This window comes from Hemiscyllium ocellatum, chromosome 6, assembly GCF_020745735.1.
Source record: "Hemiscyllium ocellatum isolate sHemOce1 chromosome 6, sHemOce1.pat.X.cur, whole genome shotgun sequence".
NCBI classification, from domain to species: domain Eukaryota; kingdom Metazoa; phylum Chordata; class Chondrichthyes; order Orectolobiformes; family Hemiscylliidae; genus Hemiscyllium; species Hemiscyllium ocellatum.
Genome location: NC_083406.1, coordinates 17,911,458 through 17,925,934, shown reverse-complemented (window position 1 = coordinate 17,925,934; position 14,477 = coordinate 17,911,458). Strand labels below are relative to the sequence as shown.

At 42.1% G+C, this 14,477-nt stretch overlaps 1 protein-coding gene across 3 annotated transcripts in view; it reads right to left on the bottom strand.

Annotated features, from left to right (window-relative positions):
• The window catches only part of nalcn (sodium leak channel, non-selective), a 296,823-nt gene that overhangs the window by 5,771 nt on the left and 276,575 nt on the right, over positions 1–14,477 (bottom strand). For all 3 annotated transcript variants that reach the window (XM_060826499.1, XM_060826500.1, XM_060826501.1), the window contains 6 exons: positions 10,264–10,357; positions 8,508–8,640; positions 7,583–7,698; positions 3,238–3,395; positions 1,389–1,539; positions 313–462 (listed from right to left, as the gene is read on the bottom strand). In XM_060826499.1, the coding sequence (XP_060682482.1) occupies positions 313–462; positions 1,389–1,539; positions 3,238–3,395; positions 7,583–7,698; positions 8,508–8,640; positions 10,264–10,357 (802 nt within the window). The remainder of the gene's footprint in view (positions 1–312; positions 463–1,388; positions 1,540–3,237; positions 3,396–7,582; positions 7,699–8,507; positions 8,641–10,263; positions 10,358–14,477) is intronic.

Here is a 14,477-nt window from a genome sequence, read left to right as displayed (position 1 = left end):
AGGCCTCCCGCACATCCCTGGTTGGTAATCACTCTACCATTTGTGTCTGTGGCTTCAGCTACATGTTGCCTTAAGCTTTGGAAACCCTTTTTAAAATTTCCTATCTCCTCTTTCAGATATTTCGCGAGGGAAAAATAATCAGTCTGACCAAGCTGTCCTAATATCATGGTTTCAAAACCTTGTGTGCCACATTGCTCCCACAAATCATTGTGGATTGTCTACCATTTAACATAAGTACAAGCTGTTGTGCACTCTGCAAGACAATTAGGAAATGGGCACTGCGAAGATGACAGATCAGAGGGAATGACTCACCTCAGGAGCAGCTTCATTATCTTGATTACTGGCGAGCATTTCTTCACTGGCTTGAGTTGTCTCAATGCTGGGGGGAATAAGGAACCTGCTTAACTCCTGCTGTTGACTCTCTCGCAGACTGTGGATGATGCTACAGGATTGTTGCTGTTTCTGAAGACACAGGATAACATTTACTCAGGAAGGTAAAATCAGTCTCACGGACATACTTACAGCCAGTTGGTCCATTAGGACACTAGTCTGTGGATGCGATATTTGATTTTTACTACCTCTTGGTGGGGAGTCTCTGTCAAAGGGGCGATTGGCAAGCTGTCTGTAGAACATGCCCGACATGTTCACCTATTCGCCCAGATGTTTGTGCAAACTCCTGACGACTGGTGTGAAGTTGAAATCTCCCACGAGTCATGCAATAGGGAGTGCAGTTACCCAGAATGGATTTCTGACTGGTGCAGAGTTAATGTGGGCCATAGCAGGGAGGAGCAGGATGATCTGGACGTGAGCACCTCTTTAACTCCCTTTTGCAGTGGAGTGGCAGGACTGGCAGCAGCCAGTCTCAGCTGATCATGTGATTAACACTGCAGTCAAAAAAAATTGTTTATTCTATTCATCTCAATCAGTCCCTGTGGTAATGGGTCCCACCTTCTCCCTATTCTCCAAAGGAAGACGCTTTTCTGTATTCCCAACTGAATTTTTTCATAACATTCTTAGATCTATGGCTCATTGATGAGGTCTCCTCTATCTTCCCTGTATCTTCCTTATGAAATCCCAACACAATCTTGAAGGACCTCTGTCAAGTCACCTTTCAACCTTGTCCTTCCTCTAGAAAAGAGAACAGACTTGGCTTATTCAGTTCTTCCTAATAGTTATAACTTGTCGGTTCTGAGACTATTGTTGTGAACTTACTATTGCACCTTCACCAGTTCTTCTCTAATCTTTCTGTAATGACAGAGACCAGATATGTGAACAATACTCCAAGTGTGACCTAGCTGAGTTTCAACATAAAACAAATGTCATTGCCTCTTGTCCATCCATTCTTCTGCTGACTAACAATGTAGAGCATGTTCTTAGAAATTACTTACTGCTCTAATGCGTTTCAAACATTTCTTCAGCCACATTCGTATCGTTTGTTTTGCTACCTCTTCTTCTATCGTGTATTCAAGCTGCTCTCTTGCTAACAGTTCTTCAAGCTGAAGGCTTTTCCTGATGTCCACTGATCTGTATGACAGCATGCTAGCAACAGAATTAGATTAGATTAGATTAGATTAGAATCCCTACAGTGTGGAAACAGGCCCTTCGGCCTAGTAAGTCCTCACTGACCCTCCAAAGAGCAATCCGCGCAGACCCAACTCCCTCTGACTAATGCACCTAACACGATGGGCAATTTAGCATGGCCAATCCACCTGACCTGCACATCCTTGGATTGTGGAAGGAAACCCACGCAGACATGGGGAGAACGTGCAAACTCCACACAGACAGTCGCCCGAGGCTGGAATCAAACCCGGGTCCCTGGCGCTGGGAGGCTGCAGTGCTAACCACTGAGCCACCATTCCACCCTAATTTTCTTAGCTTAATATTATACATGTATATAAATGACTGAATTAAATGTTACAGCAATATGCCTGATAGAAATTTAGTTGGTTGTAATAATAAAAGCAGAAATTGCTGAAAAAAACTCAACAGCATCTTTAGAGAGAAATCAGAGTTAATATTTCTGGTCCAGTGACCTTTCTAAACTATTCTTTAACCAGTTTAGAATCTCCTCAGTTCAGGGGACTGACTCCGAGCTGGCTGGCTACAGCCAGTGTACTGTACCCAAGTAAATAAAGGGTGATTTGGTGGTGGGATACCAGCCTCTCTGCAGTTACTGTTTCTGATTTTCAGCATCTGCAATTCTTTCGATTTTTGGTTGAAACAATGTTTTGCATTGAACAGTTAACAAAGATTAAATTATGAAGATAAATTGCATAAAATAGGATGACATTCCAATGAGTATAGGTGATTAGCAGCTGAAAATGTGTTGCTGGAAAAGTGCAGCAGGTCAGGCAGCATCCAAGGAGCAGGACAGTCGACGTTTCGGGTATGAGCTCTTTTTCAGGAATGAGGAAAGTGTGTCAAGCAGGCTAAGATAAAAGGTAGGGAGGAGAGGTGGGATGGTCTCCTCCTGTTTCTAGGTCATATAAAAGGAAGATAGAAGAACAATCTTATGAAAATATGTTAAGATTTAGGGTCTCTATTTTTGGCATAACAAAATTCAACAAGACATGAGTTCACAGAATGAACTCCGCTATCTAAAGTCTCTTGGCTTCATGGCAAATACCAGGATCATTCACCACAGGAGGTGGCAGCTTGGTCCACAATATCTGCACTGGCTCTCTGACTGAATTAACCAGCAAATCCAATTCTCTTTTACAAATTGCTACTGAATCCACTTCTATCAGCTTTTCAGGCAGTGCATTCCAGATCACAACTCGCTGTGTAAGAATGGCCTCCTCATCTCTCCTTTATTGTCAATGACCGCTAATAGAAATCTGTGTCCTCTGACTATTGGCTTCTTGCCAGAGGTACCACATGGTCCTCATCTTCTCTCCTGATACTCTTCCCAATTTTTAACATCTCTATTAAATCTCCCCTTAATCTTCTTTGCCAAGGAGATCAGCCCCAGCTTTTCCAGTCTCTCCGTTGGTTCTGTACTCGTTAGGGAAGGTCACTCCACATTGTTGAAATGAATGTCTATTGCTGTTTGCTGTTTTTCTTCTTCCCTAATATTTACAATTAGCAGTGGGATAAGAAAAACATTGGAAAACGATTTAATAATAGTAATGATTTTACAACATTATTCATCTCCATCACTACCAGTGGTAGCGAGTTGCATATTCTCATTGTGTAATAAAGCTGTAACTTAGGAAGAGGGGTAAACTGTTCAGATACCTCAGCACGTCATGAAATGTGACGTCTCCTCCATTGTGCAGCCTCTCCATCTCATAACACATGTGCTTGAAAAGCAGCTTGTCTTTCTCCAAGTCAACCTCCAGTCTCCCACGTAACAGACGCAGTAAGAACTTCACACGGGAGGTTGGGATTGCTCCCTGATGACAAACAAAACATTTGATAAAAGTTATCTCGGCCTCTTTTAGAACTGTTCACCAATGGACGAAATGGAAAAAAAACCCACACAGTCTATTCAGCTAACAACAGCATTTGTGCAGCATCTTTTAGAGTAACAAACTGGTTACTCTAAAAGATTTTTGCTGCATTGAAGACATTAGTGCTCATGGAATCAAGGCAGGTTGGAGAGAGTTAAGACTCAATTAGACTCAATTGTGTGGTTGAACAGGCACAATGGGCAGAGTGGCCTCCTTTTAGTCCTTGTCCAGCATTGAAAAGCTCCTTGTAACAGAAATTGAAGTTGCGTGATAACATTAAAACCTGTAAGAAAGACATGGACATATATGATTGGCTGCTGTTGTTTTTCATGAGCACAGGCAAAAATGTGTGCACAGCAACATCCCACAAACAGCAGTGTGAAAAAGACCAGAGGATCAGTTTTCATACCACTGTTGATTGACACATAAATATGAGCCAGGATATCAGTGAGCACCCCCCGCTCCTCTTTAAACTGTTATTAAAGAATCTTTTACATCCACCCGAGGGTATGGGTGATGCCATCTCATCTGAAGATGGCATCTCTGACATGCAATACTCCTTTGGTACTCACTAAGATTAATAGCCTTGATGCGTGGCTCACATTTCCGCAGTGAGACTTTGGACATGGAACACAGGACAGTGCAGCACGGGAACAGGCCCTTCGACCCACACATTGTGCTGAACATGATGTCAAATTGAACTAATTCTTTCTGCCTTTCCTTGGTCCATATCCCTCCATTCCTTGCATATTCATGTGCTTATCTAAATGCCCCTCTTAAACACTCCTATTGTATCTGCCTCCACCCATGGCAGCACGTTCCAGACTCCTATCACTCTCTGTGTAAAAATCTCACCCCTCGCATTTCCTTTGGACTTTTCCCCCTCTCACCTTAAATGCATGTCCCCTATTATTAGACATTTCAATGCCGGGAAAAAAGATTCTGACTGTCGACCCTATCTACGCATCTCATAATTTTATAGACTTCTATCAAGTCTCCCCTTAGCCTCCAGAGAAAACAACCTGACCTTTTCAATAGCTCATACCCTCTAATCCAGGCAGCATCCTGGTAAACCTCTCCTGCACTCTCTCCAAAGCCTCAACATCCTTCTTGTCATGTGGTGACCAGAATTGAATGCAACACTCTAAGTGCTCAATACTTGAACCCACAATCTTCAGACTCAGTGGTGAGAATTCAACCTACTGACAGGGGAGCACCTTGTTACCGTGTATAGGAATGAGGTGATGAATGAAAATCACTTGTCTCATTGTAGTGGCTTTGGAAGCTCCAGTGCCTTTCAACCAGTTTATCCAGTACACATAGAACATAGAACATAGAACATAGAAGGATACAGCGCAGTACAGGCCCTTCGGCCCTCGATGTTGCGCCGACCGAATCCTACCTAACCTATACTAGCCCAATAACTTCCAAATGCCTATCCAATGCCCGCTTAAATGACCATAAAGAAGGAGAGTTCACCACTGATACAGGCAGGGCATTCCATGAACTCACAACCCGCTGTGTGAAGAATCTACCCCTAACATCTGTCCTATACCTACCACCCCTTAATTTAAAGCTATGTCCCCTAGTAACACCTGACTCCATTAGCGGTAAAAGGTTCTTAGTATCTACCCTATCTAAACCCCTAATCATCTTATACACTTCTATCAGATCTCCCCTAAACCTTCTCTTCTCCAATGAGAACAGCCCCAAGTGCCTCAGCCTTTCCTCATAAGATTTTCCTACCATTCCAGGCAACATCCTGGTAAACCTCCTCTGCACTCGTTCTAAAGCTTCCACATCCTTCCTATAGTATGGCGACCAAAACTGCACACAATACTCCAGATGAGGCCTCACCAGAGTCCTATACAACTGCAACATGACCTCAGGACTCCGGAACTCAATTCCTCTGCCAATAAAGCCCAGTACACCATATGCCTTCCTCACAGCACTATTTACCTGGGTGGCAACTTTCAGAGATCTGTGTACATAGACACCAAGATCCCTCTGCTCATCCACACTACCAAGTAGCCTACCATTAGCCCAGTAATCCATCATCTTGTTATTCCTACCAAAGTGAACGACTTCGCACTTAGCTACATTGAATTCCATTTGCCACATTTCCGCCCAGCTCTGCAACTTATCTATATCCCGCTGTAACCTACCACTTCCTTCCTCACTATCCACAACTCCACCGACTTTTGTGTCATCCGCAAACTTGCTCACCCAGCTTTCAAGTCCTTCCTCTAGATCATTTATAAAGATAACAAAAAGCAATGGTCCCAAAACAGATCCTTGTGGTACACCGCTAGTAACTGCGCTCCAAGATGAACATAATCCATCAACTACTACCCTCTGTCTCCTTCCAGCCAGCCAATTCCTAATCCAAACCTCTAATGTATCCTCAATGCCATACCTCCGAAGTTTTAGCATTAGCCTACCATGGGGAACCTTATCGAACGCCTTACTAAAATCCATATACACAACATCTACTGCTTTACCCTCATCCACTTCCTTAGTCACCTTCTCAAAGAACTCAATAAGGTTTGTGAGGCACGACCTGCCCTTCACAAAACCATGCTGGCTATCCCTGATCACGTTGTTCCTACACAGATGTTCATAAATCTTATCCCTTACCATTCTCTCTAAGACTTTGCCCACCACTGAAGTCAGACTCACTGGCCTATAGTTACTAGGGCTATCCCTACTCCCTTTCTTGAACAATGGGACCACATTCGCTATCCTCCATGATGGCTGATGTACAGGGTGACTCCCGTATCTACAGAATTGTTTTCCACGGTTTTAGCTACCCGTGGTATACCGCGGCCTGAACATATTACAGGGAATCTTCTGGAACCAGGGACCAAGGGGCTGCTGGGAAAATAAGTTTCCCATTGAAATGAATGGGTTCATTCCTATCCACAGTTTTGGGCTTCCAAGATAGGTCTTGGAATGTATCCCCTGCAGGTACTGGAACCTACTCTATATTATTAAGATTAGAATATAAAGAAGTGGTACTAGCAGAGATTCTAAACTTTTTTTTTTAAAGACAGTGGCATGAATTAATGGCAGTGACTTAATTTGAGTTCTCCAGTATGACATCTTCTAAACTTCAACCATTATAGTTTATATCATCATCACTGAATTAAGTTGCCTTGCGATTGATTCCTCCCCCACCCCCTCCACCCATTTGGCTCTTGCCTGCGGTTTGAGGGGGCAGGCAGGTCAGTGCAAAGTCCGTGTAAAATACTTAATCCTGTGAATTCTAATCGGCATTCCAAATTATAGCACAATTGGAAATCCAAGGAAACATGGAGTCTGCCTCGATAGAATTCAGGTATTAAATTCAGTGCACTTTAATCGGGCTCCATCCACAGCAGAAACACAGACAGTTCCTCTCCAGTTTAAATTATGACGAGATTACAAAGTAGGGTGATATTCACTGACATTTAGAATTTAGCAGGGTGATTGCATTAACATTTTCAAGATATTAATGGATAAGTTAGAATACAGAGAAACTATTTCTGCTGGTTAGACTGAGAGACATGGTCTATCAAGCCAGACGTTTTGGCAGTGAATTTAGGAAACACCATGACGCACAAAGAGTGGTGCAAGTTTGGAGCTCTCTTCTGCAAACAGAAGGTTCATTTTAAATTTGAGATTGGTCAATGGGGTGGGGGGAGACATTCAAGAACTCTGAATAGTTTGAGAGTTGGGCAGAGGCAAGGTCAGTGAGGAAGGTGGGTTTTGAGGATTCACAGTGGGAATCAAACACAGGGGAGGAGAATGACTTAACATGTGTGCAGGGAAAAGTGTTGGACTCTGAACCCATGCTCCCATGTTCAGCTACGGCATTACTATTCATCTGTTGTAAATGTGCTGTTCAAGTGAATGGTCCCTAAACACTTGATAGTCAATGTTGACAGCTGTGTCTGGACTCTGCAATAACATGAAAAGTCATCAGAAATAAATGCTGGCCAGGCCATACCAATCATTCCTAATGCCCATCTGGAGCTTTGAATCAGATGAAAACCTCTTGAGTTGATTGAGGAGCAAGAGGAGGATATCAAATGATTCTCACATTCAAAACTAGACAATGCCCAGGATAATTAATTTCAGAGGTTACGCACCTCTCTTTTGTCATCTACCATATTCCAAATTATTTGGAAATGTCGAAGATCATTGTAGCTCAGCAGTTGATCCTCTTCAGTTGAATAAAACAATGAAAAATTTTCTACAATGATAGCTGGTGGAAAGAAATGATAAAAGAGTCATTTTCCGATATATTACAAGAAAAGATCTTTTGTCAGGGCTAACTTTGGAAGACAAGGAACGTATCCCATAAAGGAACTGACTTATCATGACGCACTGTTGCAGAAGGCTCCTTTGACAGCATCTTCCAAACTTGTACCCTCTACTATCGGGAGGCTTAGGCAGCAAACACCAGTAAAGTTACCCTCCAAGCCAGGCACCACCCTAACTCGCAACTATATCATTCCTCCACTGTTGCTGGGTCAAAGTCCTATAACTGTCTCCTTTACTACCGTGTAGTTCTGTACCACATGAACTGTAGCAATTCAAGAAGGTGGTTCAACATCATTTTCTCAAGGACAGTTTGGGATGGGCAATAATGGCGTGGCTCAGGCCTTGGCAGGGATACCCACATCAATAAAAAGTTAAAAAGAGGCAATGACCCCATCGCAATGTATCTTAAATTCCTTTTTAAATTTAATAAAGGGACGACACCAGAAATATTAAATCTTTTTCATTAACAACCCATCCACAATTATTTGGCTTTCCAGCGCCAAGAACATTTCATGGCATCATGGTATCAGGGAAATAAAGGCTGTGATCCTAATGTTTGCTGAGGTCCCAGATATCACGTTATGTTGTTGTCAACTGCTGCCTCCAGCAAAAAATAGTATAAGAAAAAAAATCCTGGAGGGAGAGAAGTGTTTGACAAATTCAGATCACTGTGATTTGTCCCACTCTAGGTGCTAAACTTCTACCAAACATTTTCATTCTGGTTTGAATGATGAAAGCTGGTCTACTTACCAACAAGTAGATTTAACATGATATAGGCAATGATGACATAAAAGGAACAGAAATACATCAGAGCTCCAGCGTAGTTTCCACAATCTGTCTCCCAGTAATTCTCATCGTCAGGAGTACAGAAAGGTGGCTGAACCTGCAAAACAGATACAGAGACACTAATGATATAAAGACATGAGTTCAAATCCCAATGCAACCACTGGAAAATGGGCATGCATTCAGTTAATTAACTGAATCAATCCAGAATAAAAAGCAAGCACAAATGGTGACCATAATTATTTAAAATGTCTTTTAGGGGAGAAAAGCTGACGTCCTTGTTGGGCCTGTCCTGTATGTAACACCAGTCCCATGGTAACCTGGTTGACTCTTAACTGTACTCTGAAATGGTCCAGCAAGCCAATTAATTCAAAGGCCATTAGAGACGGGTAATAAATGGCAACCTGGGCAGCGATACCCATACCTTGGGAATGAATTCCTGAAAAAACTGATAATCTGATGGGAACCGAGCTCTTTTGAGAGTTGCCAAATCTCCAGGATGCCCTGGAGCTTTCAGGAATTGCAAATTTATCTCATATGGTGTTTTGAGCAAAACTGGGGGAGAAAACCACAGGCGACATTAGAAAAAGTGTGCAGTTTTCCCCCATCTTTTTACAACAGTTTTGTTTCTTAGTTATAAAAACAAATTGGAGGTGGAAGCCATGTGAAGAAACCTCTAAGAGTATGTTCAATCATAACTAGCAACAGCTGGGGGACAAGTGTCACATTTTGTCTCTCAGTTAGTGAGGTTAGCTCTTTATCCTTGATGGAACCTTGATGGATGTCCAGGAGGGGTAAAGCTACAGATTGGAGCACTTAAGCCAGAGGCAGTTTACCCAATGGGAAACTGTCAGATCAGACTGAGGTAATTTATCCCCTCAAACCTGTTCAGCCATCAAATGGATGACAGCTGTCCCACGTCTCACCTCCTTTTATGAGTCTTCAACCTGTTATCTGTAGCATCTTCACCCAACAAAAATCAGTGTCAAATAAAAAACCACAAGAACTGCGGATGCTTTAGTTCAGAAGCAAAAACAGAAATTGAGGAAGGGTCACTGGACCCAAAATGTTGACTCTGATTTCTCTTCACAGATACTGCCAGACCTGCTGAGCTTTTCCAGCAATTCTGTCTTTGTTTCTGAAAAGAAATCAATGTCAGTTTTGAAGTATTCACTTGACTCCCCAGTTTTCTTGGGAAGACAGAGTTCCAGATTTCCACAGCCCTTTACAAAGTCAGAGTTAGGTACACCCAGCTTTTTGAGATTGCTCCACCAGTCAAGACAATCATGGCTGATCAGCAGCCGATGTATTCTACATTCTAAATCCACCTGCCCACTTGTTCTCCATATCCCAAAGATTCCCTGAGATGCCAAAATCGAAAAGCAGTGCTTTCTAACATTGCCTCTGAATGGTCTGGCTCTAATATTAAGGCTTTGTGCCTTGTTCCGGACTCCTCCTTACTTTCCTGGGAACCTCACTCCTCCAAAGGCAGCAGCATAGCTAGAGAGAAACTATCAACTCCTTGAATCATTTTAAATTTCTTAATTCAGTCACCCCTTAATCTCGGAGTACAAGCCTCAACTATGCAACTGTCCCCAGAATTGATCCATTTTGGGCACTGATACTGTTCTGGTACACTGCCCTATAAAGTCTCAAAGGCCAGAGCTTGGTTGTGGATAACGATAGTGCTGTTGGTCCAATGGCAGAATGGGCCTGTACTTACCATGCAGTCATGCATAATCTTATTCCAGTCTTCCCCTGTAACAATGCGGAATAAAACTGTGATGGCTTTCCCAGCAGAGGAGAAATTTGCATGTCTGCGGGTGAAAGAAAAGGATGAATTCTTATGGTAATCAAAACAGTGATCCAATGAATAAACTACCAGGCTGCCTTAGCAAAACTAAACTGGTAAAGTGATGAAAACAGCCCCACTACCCAACCTTAATTGCCGTTCTTCTTTATTACATATGCAGAACAATGATTTTCTTTTCAATGAGAGGTAGTCCTTAAACATAACAAAGTATGCAAAGGGAGGCTATTCAGCCAATCATGTCAATGTCAGCTCTCCTCAGCACCCTGGAATATATTTAGTCACTCAATTAACACCTCAAAAATACATGATCTGGCCACAAACACATCGTTGGCATAGGTTTAAGGAGAAAGATTTAAAAGGGACCAAAGGGCAATGCATGTATAGAATAAGCTGCCAGAGAAAGTGGTGGAGACTTATACAATTACAACATTTGAAAGGCAGCTGGATGGGTATATGAATAGGAAGGGTTTAGAGGGATATGGGCCAAATGCTGGCAAATGGGATGAGATTAATGTAGAATATCTGGTCGGAATGGACGAGTTGGACCGAAGGCTCTGTTTCTGGACTGTACATCTCTGTGACTCTATCAGTTTGTTGAGTGACGATTGGATGTTAAGTTCTCTTCATCATGATAGCGGCTATACTGAGAAAAGTATCTGTTGCCTGTAAAGTGCTCTGGGATGTCCTGAAGTCATGGAAAGGAATCCAGAAGTGCAAATATTTGTTCTACTGCATGGGCACCAGCAGTCTCGGTCACCTGCTCTCACCACATTTTTTGAGAGTCAGAGGAAATCATTGCACAAATATTTATGGCTGACTTGACTGAGGCAGCCATCAGCTGGCTCCGAGATTCTGGTCAAGCTACAGAAGAGACATACATTCCCTTCACAGGAGAGCTGGGGGAACCTGTTGCCTTTGTTTTCTATCCCAAAGCAGCACGAGAGTCTGTCAACAATGAGCATTTGTTTAACACCTTTACATGGATAAAATATGCCAAGGTGCTTCACAGAAGTATTATCAAACACCCAGCCACATATAAGGAAATATTAGGGGAAGTGACCAAAAGTTTGGTTAAAAAGATAGGCTTGAAGGAGTATCAGCAAGTTTTGAGAAGATTTGTAGCTCAGGTTGAGGTTCTGGTTGTAAGTTTGCTCGCTGAGCTGTAAAGTTTGTTTTCAGATGTTTCGTTACCATACTGGGTAACATCATCAGTGAAGCATTGGTCTGAGTTACCCGCTTTCTATTTAGGTGCTTAGGTTCCTTGGGTTGGCGCTATCATTTCCTGTGGTGATGTCATTTCCTGTTCTTTTTTCATATGGTAGTAAATGGATTCCAAGTCAATGGGTTTGTTGATAGAGTTCCAGTTGGAATGCCTAGCTTCTAGTAATTCTTGTGTGTGTCTCTGTTTGGCTTGTCCAAGCATGGATGTGTTGTAAGGATACTAGTGAGATGCCTTTTTGTGGCTAATTGATGTTCATGTATCCTGATGGCTAGTTTTCTGCCTGTCTGTCCATGCAGTGTTTGTTACAGTTCTAGCAAGTATTTTGTAAATGACATTAGTTTTGCTTGTTTTCTGTATAGGGTCTTTTAATTTAATTAGCTGCTGTTTTAGTGTGCTTGGGGGTTGTTGACTACCATGATGCCAAGAAATCTAACTAGTCTTTTCAACAAGCCACCACACAATGCAGCACAGAGGAACTATGAATAGCAGAGGAAAATCAGTATTCAAAAAGAATGGGTACCCAATGAACACAGTCTGTGGATTTCTCAGCAACCAACCCAAACAGGCAGACAAAACACGTCCAGAAGCCCTAGCCACTCTCGCCTACATCAAAGATATCTTGGAAACTGCATACATTCATGTAGAACTCTGAGCTCAAAAACTGCAGGAATTTATGTAAAACACTGTTATCTCACTTATTAGATTAGAATCAATCTGAACATCAGGTCATAGACAGAGAACACAGGGGACCAACACCTTCAACATATTGTCTAGCTATCACCATTGTTAGCAGCTAACCTGAGAATGCAACTTTAAAAAGAAGGGTTTTGTGATTTACACATGAAAGAAGTGAAACTATCACTGTATTCTAACAGATGAAAGGCTTAACAGACAATCAATTTTTCAATGTACAATTTCAGTTACATCACACTGCAAATGTTTGCTATAAATTCTGTGTTACGATCGAGCCCTCCACAATCACCTGAAGAAGGAGTGTCGCTCCGAAAGCTAGTGTGCTTCCAATTAAACCTGTTGGACAATAACCTGGTGTTGTGTGATTTTTAACTTTGGAAATGACTGCTAGACTACTCAGACCTCTTGGCACCATGGTAGCCCACAAACCCAAAAACACACTGAAACAGCAGCTAATGAACTTGAAAGACCCTATTCAGACAACAAGCAAAACTAATATCATTTCCCGAAGAAGGGCTTATGCCCAAAACGTCGATTCTCCTGCTCTTTGGATGCTGCCTGACCTGCTGCACTTTTCCAGCAACACATTTTCAGCATCATTTACAAAATACCTTGCAACAACTGTAACAAACTCTACATTGGACAAACAGGTGGAAAACTAGCCACCAGGATACATGAACATCAACTAGCCATCCTTTTATACAGATGAGGAAGGACACCACGTCAACTGGAACAACACATCCAGCCTAGGACAAGCCAAACAGAGAACTCTATCAACAAACACATTTACCACTCTCTGAGAAAAGGAACAGGAAATGACATCAACATAGGAAATGACAACCCAAGGAAACCTAAAGAGTGTAAAGCTGGAAAAGCGCAGTAGATCAGACAGCATTCGAGAACCTGGAGAATCAACGTTTCGGGCATAAGCCCTTCATCATTCCTGATGAAGGGCGTATGCCTGAAATGTCGTTTCTCTGGCTCTTCGGATGCTGCCTGACCTGCTGTGCTTTTCCAGCTCTACACTCTCAACTCTGAGCTCCAGCATCTGCAGTCCTCACTTTCTCCAAGAAAACCTAAACACGTAAATCGAAAGTGGATCACTAACACCAGGGCTTGCCAAGGCATACCTTTTACCATTCCTTTGACTTCTCATACCCTTCATGCCATCCTCTACAAACTCTCATGGCTCTTCATATCCTCAAATGCTAACTTAGTGCCAACTCATACCTTCTGATCACTGCCTTGTACTTAAACTTTTTATTTCAATCCATATAATGTTCACTATGTGCAGACCTCAGGACCTATCCCAACATTAAGTTCTTAAATGTTTATTTAGGTGAATAGGCTCTTTGAAATAGCTCTCATTAATAAAAAAAACTTCAAAAATTTAACCTCCTTTAGATGCTTATGAACACAAATATTTGTAGTCATAGTCACATTTCAAAGGGATTGTCAAATGGGAATATGAACATAAATGTTTGTTTGTAAGCGTTTGCAATTGTCAATCAACAGTGAAGTGACAGGTATCCCACTGCAATAATGATACATTGTGAAACTGGTTGAACAGCATTTTGATGTATCAATAGTTTCAGGCATGTGTCAACAAAGGGAGTGGAATTAGTGAGCACTGTTTTTTTTTGTGCAGCAGTTTTCTTTTCAAATAACTTGACAACTCTTCACAACTCTTTTGCTAGCTCCAAACAACCTGATAGTCCCAATTAGTTTGTCCAAAATTTATGCACATTCATGTCTATGTTTACCAATCCTTAAAGGCCATTTACCTCTCCCAAAGGCCAGCTGATTTTTCCAAAAGTTTTCCTAAGACCATATACAAATGGTGCCTTAAATCTAAATGGGTTCCCTACATCTCAGAATAACTCCTATCAGGTGCACATTTTAGACAATGCACCAGCAAACCAATCAGATCTGATAAAGTTGGCTGCCTCCATGAACCATGGGTATGCAATGTGTGATCCACCCCATTCCTCCCCTTGCAAAAAATAGTGGAGACTGGATTTGGGGACAGGACTTCCAGATTTGGGTCTCTTCCATCATCATTGGTGAGGCAGAGAACCATCTATATGATCAATCAGACCTTGGTGCATGTTAGGACAGAGTCAGTGGTGTTTTGGATGAGTTAAGGCTTATGGAGGTTCCAAGGCACCTTCTCATTTGATGTGGTCATTGTCTGTTAGCTTGTACCAAG